Source organism: Podarcis liolepis (genome assembly GCF_965112155.1).
Source record: "Podarcis liolepis genome assembly, chromosome: 15".
NCBI classification, from domain to species: Eukaryota; Metazoa; Chordata; class Lepidosauria; order Squamata; family Lacertidae; genus Podarcis; species Podarcis liolepis.
In genome coordinates this window covers 46,273,153-46,292,838 of record NC_139566.1, presented here as the reverse complement: position 1 = coordinate 46,292,838, position 19,686 = coordinate 46,273,153, and the positions used below count along the sequence as shown (strand labels likewise).

Below are 19,686 nucleotides of genomic sequence, written 5' to 3'. Positions count from 1 at the left end.
TGACAAAAGAAAACTTCGTGGAGGACTTAAGTCTCCTGCCATGATTCACGAGGGAAAGGCACTCTGCACGTGCTCAGAGGCGCTCCTCGGCTTCTGCTTCCCCTGCTCCTCAACTGTGCGCCCTGGCACTGGGAGAAAGAGGGTCGTGGGTTGGAATTAAATCCTGGAGCCTCTCATCCAGCGGCGGATGAGGTATTTTCCTGTTTTGGTGGCAAAAGGCGGGGCAGATCGACAGCCCTGATAATCCCCTCCTTCCCTCCCTCCCTCCTTCTCTCCCTCCCTCCTTCCCCCCTCCCCTCGCAGCTCCAGCGCCGATTTGCAAAGGAGGGACTTCGTCGCTGCCGCCGCCACTACCGAGCCAGGCTGGGAAGAGAGGGAGCGGTCCGCTGGGCTGGGCAGCAGCTCGAACCGGACCGGGACCGGGACCCAGCACCATGCCGGCCCCCCGAGGGCTCGCCCTGCTCCTCCTCCTCTTCCTCTTCCTCCTGCTGGGCACCCACGCGGCCAGGCGCCCCCAAGGTAGGACCTGCGAACCAGGAAGAAGGGCGGCTTGGAAGGGGGGGGGGTCCCGTTTCTCTGCTCGGTCTTTGTCCCCGAGGAAGGGGGACGTGCCGTTGCCATTGGGGACCAGCGCTGTGCTGGGAGGGGTGTTCAGGAGTCACTCGCCGCTTACCTGTCCGCTGGAGCTTCGCCCCCCCCCCCCCCGCCTTGCAAGCCGGCGCTCAAACTTCCAACACGGTGCAATGGGGGTGGGTGGGGGTGTTATTGCGCCCCACCCCCTATCTGCCTTTTGAACTGGGACAAGCGAAGGCTAAACTGGGGGAAGAGGCGGAGTGCTGGCGCTGCGCCCGCGTTTGCGTCTGTGTGTGCGGACGTGTGTCCGCTGCCCGTGGCGGGACTGAGGCCGGACAGAAGCCTGAGCAGCTTCTGGGAACAACTTTGCTGGGGGTCCCGTCAGGAGGAGGGGGAGGGGAGGCGTGCAGTGGGCGCAGCAACCCCCCTCCCTCCATCACTTCTGCACTTGGCTCTTAAAAGTGGGGATGCCTCTGGTCTGAAGTCCCTTCCTACCTTATACCTCAAAAGCAGCTGGAGACGGAACATCGGAACCTGACTTTTACCCAGACAGACCGTGGGTCCATCTAGCTCAGTACTGCCTACACTGACTGGCAGCGGCTCTCCAGGATTTCAGGCAGGAGCCTTTCCCAACTGAGCCCGTAGGTGCTGGGGATTGAAACGCAGACCTGCTTGCAAGGCGGACTATCTACCGCTGAGCAGAAGCAGCGCTGGGGACGGGTCCAAGTCTCGCCCCCGCTTTCCGCTCCATCCATCGCAGGTTGACTTTGATTTCAATGGGGCTGCCTGCCTCCCGCGGAAGTGTGGGCAGAGAGGCGGGGGAGTGGAGTCCGCCGAGTCGCCGATTGCCTCCTTGCTGCCCCTCCGAGCCCTGGGCTCTCGCTCTCTCCTCTGCCGCCCGCGGGACTCCAGGCCACATAATGCTTGGAGGGCCGCGCTCGCCGCCGCACGAGAAACGCACGAAGCCGCCCTCAGCCAGGAAACTTCCTGAGATGTGGCCTCCAAGCTCAAGGCTCCGGCCAGGCGCTTCTTCTGCTCTCCCGCCTCCATCACTGACACGCTGGAGATCAATGGCTCGCGCGATGCCCTCTCGGAACAACCCGCTCGGGGCTTCCATGAGACGCGGGGCGCCGCCAGGAAGGAGAACAGATCAGCGGCGACTAGGCAGGCAAGCGCCTGGCGGCTTCTTTCCTTCCTTCCTTCTCTCCATCCCAGGCTCGCTCCCGCCCGGCGCCCCCACGCTTGGTCCGCTGCCCATCCTCGTCGGTCGGTCCCATCTCATGCCACGGAAGGCTGGCGAGGACGGGGGCGCCTCGCTCCTGGGCCTGCTCTTCACTTGAGTACACTCGGAATTCCCGGCAGCCCCTTTTTTGCTTTTTCGCTTTTTTAATCAGACTAGTTTGTGGGTGTTTTCCAAAAAAGGAGAGCGGCCTGCCTTTTGAGAGAGGTTCTCTGGGGGCTGTCCCAGTTGGGCTGCTGGAGGGGAGGCTCCTCAAGCCGGAGCATCTTCCTTGCAGGCAGGAGGTCCTCGGTCCAATCCCTGGCAGTATCTGCAGGTAAGGCTGGGAGAGAGCGAGCCCTGCCTGAAAAGCGGGAGAGGCCCTGCCAGTCAGTATACACAATACAGAGCGAGAAAGACCAATGGTCTGGGCAGGGTAGGCAACCTAAGGTCCGGGGGCTGGATGCGGCCCAATCGCCTTCTCAATGTGGCCAGCGGATGGTCCAGGAATCAGTGTGTTTTTACATGAGTAGAATGTGTCCTTTTGTTTAAAATGCATCTCTGGGTTATTTGTGGGGCCTGCCTGGTGTTTCTACACGAGTATAATGTGTGCTTTAATTTAAAATGCATCTCTGGGTTATTTGTGGGGCATAGGAATGCACTCATTTTTTTCTAAAATATAGTCCCGTCCCCCACATTGTCTGAGGGACTGTGAACCGGCCCACAGCTGAAAAAGGTTGCTGACCCCTGGTCTAGGGTCCCAAGGCAGGGCTTATGTTAAGGTTATATTGTTTTTCTTCCTTCCTACATGTGCCCCCTTGGGGAGAGAGGGGTTCAGGACTGTGTATATGTTTAGAAACTGACCTTCCTATGCACACTTACTTGGAAGTAAGCCTTCACAGAAATAAATAGGATTTTCTTCTGAGTAGACATAGGGTCATGCCATCAGTATTCCAGAGTGCTACTCCTTTCCTTTAGAAAGGTTTAACTGAGCCCAATTTCAGAATTAAATAAGTAAAACCGTCTTCTGTCCTGCCAAGCTCTCTGAAGTGTGTCAACCACAATGATTTCCACTCTCCCCATCATTTTCTGGCGAAATAGAGAAAGACAGAGGAAGCAGATATTCCTAACAAGATGAAAAGCAAAGGTGGCCCATGAAGGAGGTGAGGGAATTCAAAATCCATAATAGGGCAATGACCTTTGTTAGAGTACTGCTCTCAAGCCAGGTGTCACCCATCTTGTATTTGTGCCTCTCATTTTTTTTGCCCAAGTGCAATACTTTACATTTCTCCCTGTTAGGTCACTGCCTGCTGTGGACACACAGCATGTTTCTTGTGGCTTTTCTCCCAGCTTCTGCATGTTGCTTGTGTCACTTCTGTTGTACATCTGACATTCTATCTTCCATGGACACTCTCACTCCACCATGGCAAAATAGGGTTTGGGGTTTCATGGGACATTCTGAGGTATGACACTTTCATTTGCAATATCCTCAAAAAGAATATTGTGGCGCTGGAAGAGGTTCAAGAAAGGGCAACTAAAATGATTAAGAGGATAGAGATACTCCATCATCATCATCATCCTCTGCTCTTCATCAGTAGTAGAAGTAGTAGTAGAAGTAATTTATTTGTACCCCACCCTGGGTAGCCCCAGCCACTCTGGGCAACTTCCAGCATATGTAAAAACATAATAAAATGTTAAACCTTAAAAAGCTTCCCTATACAGGGCTGCCTTTAGATATCTTCTAAAGGTTGTTTAGTTACTCATCTCCTTGACATCTGATGGAAGGGCATTCCACAGGGAGGGTGCACTAACTACCAAGAATACCCTCTGCCTGGTTCCCTGTAACCTCACTTCTCACACTGAGAGAACTGCCAGAAGACCCTCAGTGTTTGATCTCAGTGTCCGGGCTGAATGATAGGGGTGGAGACGCTCCTTCAGGCATACAGGGCTGAGGCCGTTTAGACCTCAGGGCAGTTCACCACATAAAAATGCAAGATAAAAACACAAAATACATACTAAAAACAAGAGCAAAACAAACCCCAAGAACCTCTTTTCTCCGTTTAGGGCTTTTTAGTTTAGAGAAGAGATGAGAAAGAGGTGACATGTTAGTCCATAAAATTATGCATGGGATGGAGAATGCAGAGAGAGAGAAAAGTTTTCCTCCCTCTCGTCTAATACTAGAACCTGTGGGCATCCCATGAAGCTGAATGCTGGAAGGTTCAGGACAGAGAAAAGAAAGGATTTATTCAGGCAGCACAGTTGGAACTTGCCCCCACAAGAAGCTGTGAGGGCCACCAGCCCAGATGGCTTTGAAAGAGAATTGGATAAATTCATGGCTACTAGCCAGGATGGTCATGCTCAGTGATGCTTCTGACTATCAGTTACTGGAAATTAAAGGAGGGGAGAGGGCTGCTCTGGTGCTCAGGTGCTGCTTGCTGGTTTCCTACAGATATCTGGTTGGCCACTGTGAGAAGAGGATGCTGAACTTGATGGGGACCCATTGGTCTGCTCTGGGATTGGAAAACTGCAATGAGGATTCCCCCATCTAGCTTCACATCTTATTTCTGCACCTGGATTCTCTTTGGGACTTAACACTTTAAGTAAACCACTGTACAGTGGTACCTTGGGTTAAGTATTTAATTCATTCCGGAGGTCCATACTTAACCTGAAACTGTTCTTAACCTGAAGAACACTTTAGCTAATGGGGCCTCCTGCTGCTGCCGCTACTGCATGATTTCTGTTCTCATCCTGAAGCAAAGTTCTTAACCCGAGGTACTATTTCTGGGTTAGCGGAGTCTGTAACCTGAAGCATATGTAACCTGAAGCATATGTAACCCGAGGTACCACTGTAATTTAAATTCTACAAAAAGTGTCTTAGCTACAAGGTGAGGGGCATTGCCCCCTCCTTCAGGCTTCCCTCAATAATAATAATAATAATAATAATAATAATAATAATTTATTTATACCCCGCCCTCCCCACCCAAGGCCGGGCTCAGAGCGGCTTACAAGCAATAATAAAAACAAGATGAATGATTACAACTTAAAAACAAAAATAAAATACAACATTAAAATAATGGAACATTAAAATATTAAAATGTAGCCTCATCGTAGGAGGAGAAAGGAAAAGAAAAAAGAAAGAGAGGGAATCAAATTGGCTCCAAGCCAAAGGCCAGGCGGAACAACTCTGTCTTACAGGCCCTGCGGAAAGAAATCAGATCCTGCAGGGCCCTGGTCTCATGAGGCAGAGCGTTCCACCAGGCCGGAGCCAGTGTTGAAAAGGCCCTGGCTCTGGTTGAAGCCAATCTAACTTCCTTAGGGCCCGGGACCACTAGGGTGTTGCTATTTATGGACCTTGAGGCTCTCCGTGGGGCATACCAGGAGAGGCGGTCCTGTAGATACGAGGGTCCTAGGCCGTGAAGGGCTTTAAAGGTCAAAAGCAGCACCTTAAATCTGACCCTGTCCTCCACCGGGAGCCAGTGTAGCTGGTAGAGCACTGGGTGAATATGCTCCCATGACAGAGACCCCGTGAGGAGCCTCGCTGCAGCATTCTGTACCCGCTGGAGTTTCTGGGACAGCTTCAAGGGCAGCCCCACGTAGAGCAAATTACAGTAGTCAAGCCTGGAGATGACCGTCGCATGGATCACTGTGGCCAGGTCGGGGCGGGAAAGGTAAGGGACCAACTGCTTGATGCAGCGAAGGTGGAAAAATGTCGCCTTGGCTGTTGCTGTAACTTGCGCCTCCATGGAAAGGGAGACGTCAGGGATTACACCCAAACTCTTAACGGAAGGCAAAGGCACTAATTGGGCCCCCGCAAGAGAAGGGAGTTGGTCCCTCATCCCCATGCCATCCTGACCTAGCCATAGGACCTCTGTCTTCAAAGGATTTAGTTTCAATTGGCTCCCACGAAACCATCCAGCCACAGCTTCCAAGCATCTGGTCAGTGTGTTCGGGGCCAAGTCGGTGTGGCCATCCATCAGCAGATAGAGCTGAGTGTCATCAGCATATTGGTGACAGCCCAGCATAGCTGCCTTCCAAAGCTCCGGATAATCTGGGCAAGGGGGCGCATAAAGATGTTAAAAAGCATCAGGGAGAGAATTGCGCCCTGCAGCACTCCACACACCAAGGAGTGGCGCAACGACATCTCCCTCCCTAGTGCCACCCTCTGTCCCCGACCAGAGATAAAAGAGCACAACCAGTTACGGGCTATGCCCTGTATCCCCACATCGGCGAAGCGGTGGTCCAGAAGATCATGATCGACCATGTCAAAGGCTGCTGACAAATCTAAAAGGATCAGCAGTCCTGACCCACCTCGATCCAGTTGTCTACGGAGATCATCTGTTAGGGCAACCAGAGCCGTCTCCGTCCCAAAACCAGGACGGAAACCGGACTGAAATGGATCTAATGCCGATGTTTCCTCCAGAAACCTACCAAGCTGTTCAGCAACCGCTCTCTCAATTACCTTATCCAGGTATGGAAGATTTGAAACTGGGCGGTAATGGGATAGGTCTAAGGGATCTAGTGAAGTTTTCTTTAAGAGTGGACACACCACTGCTTCCTTCAGTTCCCCTGGGAATGTCCCCATGTCAAGAGACAAATTGATAATTTCAACCAGGGGGGTCCGCGCAACATCTGGACACACCCTAATCAGCCAAGACGGGCATGGATCAAGGAGACAGGTGGTGGGCCTACCAACTTGGAGGAATCTATCCACATCAGTAGAGAGTATCTGATCGAAATGGTCCAACACTGGACCTGAAGTCAGTTGAGGGGCCTCCAGTTAAGTCACTGTATCTAAATTGGCAGGGAGGTCACGGCGGAGCAACAGGACTTTCTCCGCAAAAAAGCTCGCGAATGCCTCACAGCTGTGGGTCGAATTTGTGCTTAAATTTGGTTGTCCTCCTAAGGACATTATTGACCTAATTATTCTAAAAAGTTGTGCCGGGAGAGAGCTAGCGGATGCAATGGAAGCTGCAAAGTAAGATTTCTTAGCGGCTTTCATAGCCATCTCATAGGCTTTCATAAGCGTCCTATAAGATGTTCTTGAGGCTCTGTCACGAGTCCGTCGCCATGCTCGCTCTAGCCATCTGAGATCCCGCTTCATTTTCTGGAGCTCCTCAGTAAACCAAGGGGTCCAGTTTCGACGGGGTCACAGAGGGCACTTAGGCGCGATCTCATCAATGGCTGCCAAGAGCCGGTTATTCCAGTCCTCAACAAGGTCATCTAATGAGTCACCAGGAGGAGCAGGGTTCCGCAAGGCGTGTCAGAATCTATCAGGATCCATCAGTTTTCGCGGACGAGCCCAAATAGGTTCGCCACCCGAGCCAGGGAGGAGCGGGAAGTCAATCTTGGCTTTCAGAGCGTAGTGATCAGACCATAGCACTTCCACAGCGGGGAGCATGATCACATCTATGCCAGCCCCAAAGATCAGATCCAGCGTGTGGTGGCCTGCTTGATGAGTGGGGCCCAAAACAAACTGGGAGAGCCCTAGTGTTGCCATGGAAATCACTAGGTCCAGAGCCTGTGAGGAGGGAGCGGCATTGGCATGGACGTTGAAGTCTCCCAAAACCAGTAGGTTTGGGAACTCCAAGGCCCAGCCCGCCACCACCGCCAGCAGGTCTGACAGGGTGGCTGCAGGTGTGCTGGGTGGTCGGTACACCAGCCAGACAGCCAAGCTCTCCTTGATGCCCCACACAAAACCAACACATTCAATGCCAGAGATTGCCGGTGATGGCAGAGCTTTGAAAGAGCAATCCTCCCCGAATAACAACACTACTCCTCCCCCCCGACCCACAGTCCGCGATTGATGGAGGACAGAGAAACCTGGGAGTGTTATCTCATGTAGGGAGACTACTTCGCCTTCCCATACCCAGGTCTCCGTCATGCAAGCCAGGTCAATCCCCTGTGAGACAAAAAAGGCACGCATGGTGGTGGTTTTGTTGCCTATGGACCTGGCATTGCACAGCACCAATGACGGAGGTGTGTAATCCTTGCTCTCCCTACCCTCATCCCTTGGGATGGGGCATAGATTGGAAGGGGTTCGAGGATCACTGCATCTCAAAACCCTTCTCCAATAGAGATATCTAGCCCCACCACCATTCCTCCCTAGCCCTTCAATTGTGGAAATCCCAGATCCCATACTAGCCTCCCCAATGGATGGGTAACATCCCCTCAATAACAAGTCATCCTTGGGCTAGGACTCCTGGGTCAAAATGGTATGGGAAAGAGGTGGAGGTCTGATAGGGTAAGTATCCCTAGAAGATAAAACCCAACCAACCTCACCCCAAACGGGGGGGACAGTCCCATGGTGTTTCGTTAACTGTCAATCCCTCTCTCCCTCATGGGTTAATTGGAGGATTGTTGGTTCTATCTGTGGCTGTGGAAGTATTAATGAGGTATGTGTTATAAAATGTGGATCACTGGCCAACAAAGAGCCAGATTCGAATTTGGAAGATCTGTCCATCCTGTCTCGCCAGGAGTACAGTAGAGAAGGCTGATAATTCTGATAAGTTTTTGGAACATTAGGCAAAGGTCCAGATGTAGATTTGGTGCTGGATATCTCCAGATTGTCAGCAACATAGAGTTCTTTAGGTGTTGTTGCCATAGAAATGTCGGAGGCGCCAAATTCCTCATCTAATTTGGTGTCGTTTGAAAAGGGAACAGGGAGTTGTACTGATGTCTTTCTGTGGGATAAAGAGCTGTTGGACGTCTTTAAATATTGTGCTCTAGGCTCTACTGTCCTTATATTTTGGGTAGAAATCTCAGTCTTTATAATCATTAGCCTCTTCTTCAGGTCTTGTAATTCTATGCTTACAAAGTTCTTTTCTTCCTTCGGGCAATTAGTATTTCTAGTGTTGAGCTTGGTTTCCTTTATCTGCATTAACTTTGACTCTATGCAAGGGACCAATTGCCTCCTAGTTTTGTCCTTAAATACTCTCACTGGGCGGAGAGAGTGGAACCACCATAGGGTATCCTTTATCTCCATGAGTCGAGATGGGAGGGTTGATGACCTAAAGGTCTTAAATAGGCGCATGGTGTTTCTCAAGGTAGGCAGGAAGTGGAAATTTTCTAGATCTACATTTCGGTAATGGTAATTCAGGAGCTGAGACAAGGACATAGTAATTTGTCTGCGGTTCATCCACCTATGAGTGTATTGGTGAATCTCAAGCATTATCTGGTTCGTTTGCAAGACTTGACAGGACCTCACTTCATCCATAGTTTGAGTTGGTGAGTTGTTAACAGAGTCATTTCTTATCATCCCTTTAAGCCCTTGGGCATTTAAAGGGGAGGAACTAGTATCCAATTGTTTCTCAATGTTAACTATTCTAGTGAGGATTTCATCCAGTCTTTGGAGAACCAGAACCATAGTTTCTGCAGACAGCATGCAAATCTCTTGGTAGGGGTGCGTATCCCGAATTGGTTGAAAGCAGGCTCCTCTGATATCTTGTTCTAGAGGCCTGGGTGGGTCAGCGTTGGGAGTGGGAGGAATCCCTCCTGTTCCTGCTCTTGCCCTCTTGGATGGATTAGCTTTTTCTGGGAGGAGGGGGGTCGGGTCATTGTCATCCTCCCTAAGGGGGGGGTCAGGTTCCCCCAACATTGTTACTCACTGTTTGTTCTATTTGCTCCGTTTTCTCAGTTTCCTCAACCCGCTCTGTTTCTGAGCCAGGGCAGATGGCGTTGGCTCTCTGCCGATTCTTTGTTTTAGAGGAATTGTGAGTCTCAATAATGGTCTTCTGGCTCTTTGCACCTCGTTTTCTCCTTCCGGCAGGCATTCTCAATAAGGAATAATAATTAATAATAATAATCCTTCTGCATCCCCCCAAAATTGGTGTATTCCACAGCTCAACCTGTGACGATGGTGTATCAGTGAAGGAATTAGCCCTCTGGTTTAACTTGCCTCTGGGCACTGAATCCTTTGTTTGTCTGGGTGGTTTGTAGAAAGTTCTTGCTATGAGCATGGCTGGGACAGTTTAGATTTCAGCATCATCTCACCTGCCCACTACAGGTTGCGATGAGATCATCATAAGCCTCTTCTTTCTCCCTGAGATTTCCAGCAATGCCTTTAAATCAGAAGCAGTGATTTCCTTTTGTTTATGGCCTGTTTGTACAGGTCAGTTCACCTTGCTTTCCAGAAAGTGTTCAGAAAGTGGTGTTGGGGGATGAGTGTTCAGACCCCTGGGCTCTCACTTGTAGGGTGCCTCAGGGTTCTGTTCTCCCCACCCCATGCATTTTAACATATATATGAACCCACTGGGAGAGATCACTTGATGTTCATCAATATGCAGATGATAACCAGCTCTACCTCTCTTTTAAATCAGAACCAGTGAAGCTGGTGAAATGTCCTGTGTGAGTGTCTGGAGGTGGTTGGAGGATGGATGGCGGCTAACAGATTGAGGTTGAATCCTGACAGGACAGAAGTACTGTTTTGGGGGGGCAGGAGGCGGGTAGGTGTGGAGGACTCCATGGTCCTGAATGGGGTAACTGCACCCCTGAAGACCAGGTGCGCAGCCTGGAAGTCATTTTGGACTCACAGCTGTCCATAGAGGCACAGGTCAATTCTGTGTCCGGGGCAGCTGTCTACCAGCTCCATCTGGTACACAGGCTGAGACCCTACCTGCCCGCAGACTGTCTCGCCAGAGTGGTGCATGCTCTGGTTATCTCTCACTTGGATTCCTGCAATGCACTCTACATGGGGCTACCTTTGAAGGTGACCCGGAAACTACAACTAATCCAGAATGCAGCAGCTACACTGGTGACTGGGAGTGGCTGCTGAGACCACATAACACCGGTCTTGAAAGACCTACATTGGCTCCCAGTACATTTCCGAGCACAATTCAAAGTGTTGGTGCTGACCTTTAAAGCCCTAAACGGCCTCAGTCCAATATACCTGGAGTGTCTCCACCCCCATAGTTCTGCCCAGACACTGAGGTCCAGCTCCGAGGGCCTTCTGGCGGTTCCCTCCCTGCGAGAAGCAAAGTTACAGGGAACCAGGCAGAGGGCCAAGAAGTGTTCTACAGTGGCACCTGCCGTGTAGAACACCCTCCCATCAGATGTCAAAGAAATAAACAACTACCCGACTTTTAGAAGACATCTGTTTAGGGAAGTTTTTAATGTTTGAGGTTTTATTCTGTTTTTAATGTTCTGTTGAAAGCCGCCCAGCATGGGTGGGGAAACCCAGCTAGATAAGTGGGGTATAAATAAATTATTATTATTATTATTATTATTATTATTATTATTATTATTATTATTATTTCAAATCTGCTAGAAATGATTTCCAAAGCAAAATTTGATAAATTAAAAAGCACAGAATTTAACTTAAAAAATTAGAACATAATAAAAAAAGATTAAGAACAAGAACAAGAATTTTTTTTATCAAAGGAGACTAGGATTAATTGCAGAATAGAAAAGGTTTTGACAGCCTGTCTAAAGCTGTGCTGACTTTACTGTGGGGTAGCTGGTCCTAAGAAGCAGGTTACACCTAAAGGCAGACCTTTTGTGAAATAAAGCAGAAGAGCCATAGAACCTCACCTGTTCACAGGTGTGAAGCTGGGAAAGATGTGGCAGACACAGGTGCCAGGGGTACACTGGAGGTAGCTTTGTTTAATCGGCATGAAATTCCAAAAACCTACAGTAATTACATTATCACAATAAAATAAAAGTTGAATGTAGATAAGTGCTCAGTCATCCCCAGGAACTTTACCTCTTCCATCAATGTGCAAAAGACAGTAAAAGCTTGTTCTGGGGGCGGGGGGGGGGAGTAATTGGTTTTCTCAAAACCAGTCAGAATCTGCCAGGTTTGTCAATTAATTAATCTTTCCAGAACCTACCAGTTTTACCCCTGCCCCCTTTCTGAGTGCCAGAAATAAATCTGTCTGCCCAAATAAATAAGGAGGACTAGAGCTGTGATTCCTGCACTGCAGAGGATTGGTCTAGATGTCCCTCAGGGTCCCTTCCAGCTCTATGATAATATGACTTTTCTGAAAGAAATGCAAATTGAAAACGTTGGGCAGGAACTTGGATAGTCCTGAGAGGGTGGTCCCCAGGTGGGCTTGGCAGTTGCTGTGGCCTGGCCAATGGGGGAGTGGGTCTCCATGGTGCCCGGGGTGGGCATGGGCTGGCGGGGGGGGGGGAGCAAGACACTCTTGCCACCAACGCAAAGCCAGGCCCAATCTGCTTTGCGAGGCTGGGGTCAAAGGGTGTGTGGCTGTTGCATCCTCCTCATGCTGCCCTGCCAGCGCCCCCTAAATGTGCCATGGGTCATCACCCTGGCAGCCCTACTCCCATGCTACCCTTCCCCCACACTCTCCAAATAAATAAGGAGCATTCATTCAAACTTACAATGGCTGCTTCTCCTAGCATATTTCTATCTACAGCCATGCAATCCAATTCCCCCAACAATCCCACCATTCTCTCACAGTCTTAGTGTGACGAAGAAACAGGAAAAGTATTAGGCCAACCCTCGCAAATATTTTTAAATCATTTTCATTTATCTTTTGTGAGTACAGTATTGGCTAATGTACGGTAACTGAAGCAGACAGATCTCCAAGTTATACTTTTCCTTGTCTCACCACACAACACCCTCCTAAGTGATGAGCATTTTGCTACGAATGCATACAGTATTCTTTAAAAGTAAGAGCATGGCTCTCGTCTTTTGAAAACACCCTCGACGGCAGAGGTGAGGTTTAGGTTCAGCTGGTCCGTCTGAAAGACCTTTCTTTCACTGCTTGCTCATCTCCAGGAGCTGGACTCTGGAGTGTCATTTGACCCACTGAAACCCAGTCCTCTGCCTCCAAGAGAGATCTGATATGGAGCTTTGAAGCATCTGAAGCAATTAACACAAAAAAGAGGTCTCTGCGTGGCCAAGAGGGAATTGGCAGCGCCCCTGACATGCAGTCAGTGAGGCGAGGGATGAGTTTTGCTCTCCAATACATCTGGCTGGCCTCCTCCCCATTATGGGGCAGCCTATGCAAGAGCAAATGCCATGGAGTCTATTAAAGCAAGCACTCAAGACAGAGGCCCACAGAGAATCTCGCTCTGCAGTTAATAAGCAGGAAGATGAGAGGAGAAATAGAAAACGCGCTCAGAATTGAATCTGGATGGTTTTTGCCTTGTGGGTTAATGAACCTTGTTTCCAAGGGCTCCTAGTGCTGCCTGGGAAGGGGAGGGGTGTGTGGAGTGCCCTGGAAGCTGCATTGCTTCTCGTGTTCGATCGGGGTTAAGCTGCTGTTAAAGAAAGGAAGGGCCAATAAAGCAAGATGAGCGCCGCAACCCCAGAGTCGTCCGCGATTGGACCTAATGGTCAGGGGTCCCTTTACCTTTAAGATGAAGATTTTGCATGTCCCAAGAGTGACTCTTCTGAAAGTCAGTCATGGAGGTCTTGGCCCCAGAGATTATGAAGCACTAGCTTCTTGCTGTTGCAAGTGCTGCATCTCAGCATTTCTCTATGTCTCTGAGAGTTTTATCACCGCCTCCTATCCGCAGCTGCCAGGGAGAATCAAGAGCGGCTGAGCCCTGTTGCAAAAAAAAAAAAAGCTCTTGAAAGTCCAAGATCTTGGCATTTCAGATAGACTGCTCCTGTTCCAAAGCTGCTGTGCAAAAAACAAAAAGACAAAAACAGAAAAGTTCCCCCTTGCAGCCCCATGCAATGCCATGTGCTTCTGGTTTTCCTCCTCCTTCTCCTCCACCACCACCAGGATTTAATAGCTGGATGAGGTGTAATTGTTAGGCTGCAAGCATGGGACCAAAGAGAGGAGCCTTGCCTTTCTGCCAGGCTGGTTGCTCTCTCAAAGCCTCAGAGCATGGTGACACCTTGAAACAGTGCTGAAAAAAATAAAATTATGTTAAATTATGTAATGTTTCTTTAACTGTCCAAACATTATATGATTCTATATTTCTCACACCACCCTAGTTGCCCTCCAGATAGTTTGAAATACAAACTCCATCAGCTCCAGGTAACAGAATCATGCTATCTGGGGATGATGGGATTTGTAGTCCAAAACTCCTAGTTGGTAAATGCTGGCTTAGATCTGGGAAGTTGCTTTTAAACAGACTAATACAGAACTTGCCCTTCCTTGTCCTTCCATGCCTCTTTCTTCCCATCAGGCACACCAGCCCCCCTGGCTTGGCCTTTGGAACTTCCAGAGGAGGAACATGGGAAGTTGCCTTATGCAGAGTTAGGCCAATGGGCCATCTAGCTCAGGGTTATTTGCACTGCCTGGTCACGGCTCTTCAGGGTTTCAGAGAGGGGACCTTCAGCATGCAAAGCAGATTATATACCACTGAGATGCAGCCCTTCCCTTCAAAAAAAAGTCAGATTCCACTCCTTGTTTCTGAAGAAAGGGCTGATAGAAATCGGAACTTAAGAGGCTACCTCATTTGCCCATCTAGCTCAGTATTGTCTCTACACTGAGTGGCAGCGGCTTACCAGGGTTTCATGTAGTCTCTTTCAGAGCTATGTGGGGATGGCAGGCATTGAACCTGGCACATTCTACATGCAGAGCAGATGCCCTACCACTCAGATGTGCCCCTTCCCTGCTGGCTCTTGCATTGCTCCGTCCTCCCACCCCACCCTTCTGCAGCACAGAAGTTCTCTCCCATCCTCAGACCCTGTGAAATAGTTTCCATTGCCTTCCTCCTAGCTTCCACTCACCCATGCAGCTCCTCCTGCCTCTGTCCCAGAGAAGTTCTCCCATAGCCAAAATACTTGATTCACTTTTCTTACAGCAGTGGCACCAACTTTTGACATCCTATGCTCCATTCCCGCCCCCACCAATCTCTCAAAGTAATTAGAATGCTTGTGGCATCTCTGTGAGATCACAGAAGCCCCCTCAATAGGGGAGGAGGCAGCAGGTGATTGCAAACAGAAAAGGTTTGTTACCTAGCTTAAACCCATGTCTCTCTGGCCCTAGTCCAACACTCTAACCACTAGGCAATGCAAGCAGAGAATCCCTTAACTAGCAAGCAGTCCCAGACAACTCTATCTTGTCCCCATTTTACTCTGGGTAGGTCTCCAGGACCTTTGAAGGTGAAGATGGCTTCTTGCCACCAGCTGCCTTGGCTTTCTGCCAGAGCTGCTCTCTTGCCTAATCAGGTCTACGGGAAGGCGGCTGAACAAATTGCAAATCCAGACAGGCTAAATTAGATCTAATGGATGAAATAAGCCTCTTAACAAGGAGACATTCCATTTTTAAAACCACCACCACCAAGCCTCATGGAAAGGCAAGCATAGAACCTTGAGGCTTTGGCCAAAGAGCATTGGGTGCCCATGGGCAGAGAGATGCTTTTTCTGTGCTGCTGAGTCCCCCCCCCCCAATTCTAAGAGGGCCTGGCAAAGGAGAGAGATGTGCCTGCGTAGGGTCCAAGATTCCATTCCCAGCTAAAAGGTCTTCTATAACAAGGAAACTTGCTGGATCAGACCAATGGCCCATCTGGTCCAGCACCCTGTTTTCACACTGTTCACCCCAGATGCCCCCATGGGAAATCCACAAGCAGGATCCAACCCCAAGAACACTCTTCCCTCCTGGTTTCCCTGCAACTGGTACTTATAAGCATTACTGCTGCTGATCATAGCCATTTATAGCCTTGTCTAAGTTGATGGAAGAGGAAGTTGCTTTAAGCTGCATTAAATCCTTGGGCCATCTAACTCAGTCTAGTCTACTCTGACTGGCAGCAGCTCAGCAGGTGTCCTCTTGCAGAAAAGGCAGATCTTTCCAGAAAGCCACAGTTTTCCCTGCAGTGAGTCATTGCCAGGTCAGGCAGGTAGACTGCCTCTAGTCAGAATGCACCACATGCCCATCTTCCCAACCTGTTAGGTGTTAGTTAGCATTTAAAACCACCACCTTAATGAAGCAGAGTTGCATGAGCAGAGGCCTTCAGCTCTTTAGGGCTTTGTGGAAATGATGGAGCCCATGAATGATCATGGAGCATGGCTGCACCATGTTGGAAATGTGTTGGTTCGTGTATAGCTTTTAATTATTTTAAATATTGTGAATGGCCCAAACATTAATAAACTACATCACATTATTTTTAATATTTGTATTTCCTTTTTTTTTAAGGGAAGAGGGTTGCTTTGCATCCTGCCTTGGGATGCTTTAGTATAAAGAGCATTCTAGAAATAAACATAATATAAAAGAAAGTCATTCTCTTCACACATCATGGTCAAACTATGGAATCTGCTCCCTCAGGAGGCAGTAATGGCCTCCAACTTGGGTGGCTTTCAAAGAGGACTGAACAAATTTATGAAGGAACAGGCAATCAACGGCTACTCATCATGCTGGTTCTGCTCTGCCTATATGACTGGAGGCAGTAAATGCTTCTGAGTCCCAGTTGCTGGAAACCACAGGAGGGCGAGTGCTGCTCTGGTGCTCAGGTCATGCTTGTGAGTTTCCCCTTGGGAGAACAGGAGGTTGGGCAAGATGGGCCACAGGCTTAGTTCAGCAAGTTCTTCTTATGTTCTGATAGGGTTGCCATATTTTGAAGAGCAAAAACAGGACACATTTGCCAACTTCTACTTTTAAGGCAGGTGGTGCTGTGCTATAAACCACTGAGCCTTGGGCTTGCTGATCGGAAGATCAACGGTTCAAATCCCCGCGAAGGGGTGAGTGCCCGTTGTTCGGTCCTAGCACATCAAAGTGCAAGTAGATAAATACCGTATTTTTCTTTTTTAAAATAATAATATTTATTGCATTTTACAACAATTTAAACACTTACAAAATACCGTATTTTTCGCCCTATAGGATGCACCGGCCCATAGGACGCACCTAGATTTGGGGGGGGGAATAAAGAGGGGAAAATTATTATTTTTCCCAGGCGCGGGGCGGGGGAGGGGGAAGCCCAAGCTTCCGCCGACCCCAGCCCCCAGAACAGGCAGCTCTGGGAGCTTGCTGGGCTGGGGTCGGGGGAAGCCCGAGCTTCCCCCTCCCCCAGAACGGGTCCCAGAGCGATGCCGAAGCTGCGTGCAGCTTCGGCATCGCTCTGGCAGCTTGCGTGGCTGGGGTCAGGGGAAGCCCGAGCTTCCCCCTCCCCCAGCCCCCAGAACGGGTCCCAGAGCGATGCTGAAGCTGCACGCAGCTTCGGCATCGCTCTGGCAGCTTGCAGAGCTGGGGGAAGCCCGCCGCCAGCCTCCAAACCGGTTCGGGAGACAGCGGGATGGCACGCTCCGCCTCCCCACTGTCCCCCGAGCTTGCAGGGCTGGCGGCAGGGAGAAGCACACTTCTCCCCACCGCCAGCCTGCAAACCAGGTCGGGGGACAGCGGGATGGCGGCGTTCCGCCTCCCCGCTGTCCCCCGAGCTTGTGGGGCTGGCGGTGGGGCTCTCCTGAAGCCTGGAGAGCGAGAGGGATCGGTGCGCACCGACGCCTGTCGCTCTCCAGGCTTCAGTGAAAGCCTGCATTCGCCCCATAGGACGCACACACATTTCCCCTTCATTTTTGGAGGGGGAAAAGTGCGTCCTATAGGGCAAAAAATATGGTAGGTACCGCTCCGACGGGAAGGTAAGCGACGTTTCCATGCACTGCTCTGGTTTCGCCAGAAGAGACTTAGTCATGCTGGCCACATGACCCGGAAAAACTGTCTGTGGACAAATGCCGGCTCCCTCGGCAAGTAAAGCGAGATGAGCGCCCCAACCCCAGAGTGGTTCGTGACTGGACTTAACTGTCAGGGGTCCTTTACCTTTACCTTTTTTACTTTTCACTATGGTTTGCTATGATGATTCTATCCATGAAAAGAGGGAATATGACAACCCTACAACAACATGGGGAAAACCTTGTCCAGCCTCAGCATGGAAATTGTCCTGGAAGACATAGCTGTTCTCAGCAGGCGGAGTGATTTGTCTGGCTAATTCCAGGAACCAACAGCTCTTTCCTCTTTCCCATGCTAATTGATTGTGTGACCTCAAGTCTTTTCCTTCAAGCATTTGATGAAGCCTGAGCAAAAGAACTGCTCTCTGCTGCTGCTGCTGCTGCTGCTGCCGCCGCTGGATTGCCATGTTATTATATTTATCAGTTTATTCTTTTGTTTTATTTGAATGCAGGTTTTATTTGAATGCATATATTAATTTTTTTAAAATTCAGTTCAGCTGGGTATTGTCCTGCAAACCTTATAAATGGAATTAAATGACATATGTAGTTTATTATTTAGTTATTAAATGTATATTCCTCCCTTCCTCCTTAAGAAGCTGAGGGCAGCAAACGCATTGGCAGATGAAGAGATGCTCTCAGAGGCCCTTGTTGCCATTTGATCTTGATGATAGATGAACCTAGACAAGGCCGTCTTGTGGAATTAGAGCTCATGGATACAGATTTTTTTTGGGGGGGAGGGGAGCATTCATGTGACACCAGTGGCATCAAAAAATATTTTTATAACCCGTATTTGCCTTTTAAATCTAGAGTTACCCTTTCTATGGAAAATCCAACAATAATAAAAACACCTCTTGCCAATAGCTCATTTACGATATCTCAGATGACCCACTTGCAAATTAAAGTCCTGTCCAGAAGCATCTTGTATCCGAGAGCTGGTGGCCTCTTGGGTGGTGCTAGACTCCAGATCCCATCATCTCTGGCAACTGCTCACCCTGGCACAGGGGGTGGGAGCTGGACAACAGCTGGAGGGTCTTTCTCACCCATGCCCAAAAGCTTTTCTCTAATCATTTTAATGCTATTTAGGTTTTTAATGGTCTGAAAGCTGCCCAGAGAACTCAATTGCATCACTCGTATACAAATGTGAAAATAACCCTCTCTCTTATGGAGATCTGAATTAAGTGATTAGCTATGGTTCCTGCATTATGTGGGTTTGGACTAGATGTCCCTTGGGTCCCTTCCAGCTCTACAAGTCAATTATTCTAAGTGGCCCCTTAGTTTGGGGATCTGGCACTAATTTGCTTCAGGATGCCTTTGTCTCTTTGCTGCTCCTTCCCTCTTTGGTGGTTTCCAGTCCCACAAAGCTCACAGTATGGGGAATGAAGTGGGCATTTTGGCACTTTCAGTTCCTTGAGGAAGAGCTTTTGCACCCCACCATCACCAGCCTTCCCTTTCTTTTGGCTTTCCTTCCTTCACTGCAGACTTGCCTGTGTTTGTAGAACAAGCAGCAAAGAACAGAATCCCCAAACCAAGCTGGAAATGCTCTGCCTCCTTCCATTTATGGCAGCCCCGGGAACATCTAACCTTGAGTCATCCCTCTTGCTGAATTAGAGAGCAGACAGTGTTGCCTTTCAGCGAAGAACAAACCCGGGAGCTCTACCTACAAATTCAAAAAGGAAGACTGACATGGAATGAGGATTTGGCGTTCCTCTCAAAGTGTCCCCTAGGCCTAGATGCGGGAAACTCTGCCAAATGCAAACCTGCACATGCATTCCCCTGCCAGATTCGTTCAGATCTGTCCATCCACTTTCCTTTCTTCTCATCCTCCTCCCAGGCTATTTATCACCCACTTTTTAAATGGCTGGAGGACTGAAAGCCCAGTACGTTCTAATCAGTACGTTCTAGATTGTGGGAAGAGGGTTTTGATTAAATGCAGTAGGCATATGAATCGCTCAAGCACAATTTATTCTTTCACAGACCTGTCAAAATGCAAATCAGCAGTTTGGAAGGGTTCGCTCCTGGGCATCCCCACTCCCCACTAACACTTTGCAATGCCAAATCAATGGCAGCAAAATCTGATGTGGCAGCAGCTTTGAGTGGCATGGGAAAGTAGTTAACTGAAGGACTTTGGTCACCTGGTGTCCCCCTGCTAGTGTGATGTAGCACAACTTCCCTCCACCTGATGACCTTCAGGTGCTTCAGACTACAACTCCCATCAGCCCTGATGGCATAGAACCATGCTGGCATGCTGGCTGGGACATAGGGGAGTTGTCCAAAAGGGAACCAGCATGGGGTGTGAGGGTTAGAGCAGGATCTGGGAGAG

The 19,686-nt window shown here is 49.4% G+C and overlaps 1 protein-coding gene across 2 annotated transcripts in view; it reads left to right on the top strand.

The window, feature by feature from the left end:
• The first annotated feature begins 305 nt into the window (after nt 1-305).
• Nucleotides 306-19,686, top strand: part of SEZ6L (seizure related 6 homolog like) — a 148,786-nt gene continuing 129,405 nt past the window's right edge. The window contains exon 1 of one of the 2 annotated variants that reach the window (XM_083476679.1): nt 306-519. In XM_083476679.1, coding sequence (XP_083332805.1) covers nt 435-519 — 85 coding nt within the window. In that variant the 5' untranslated portion in view covers nt 306-434. The remainder of the gene's footprint in view (nt 520-19,686) is intronic. The other variant, XM_083476678.1, reaches the window with a different exon arrangement.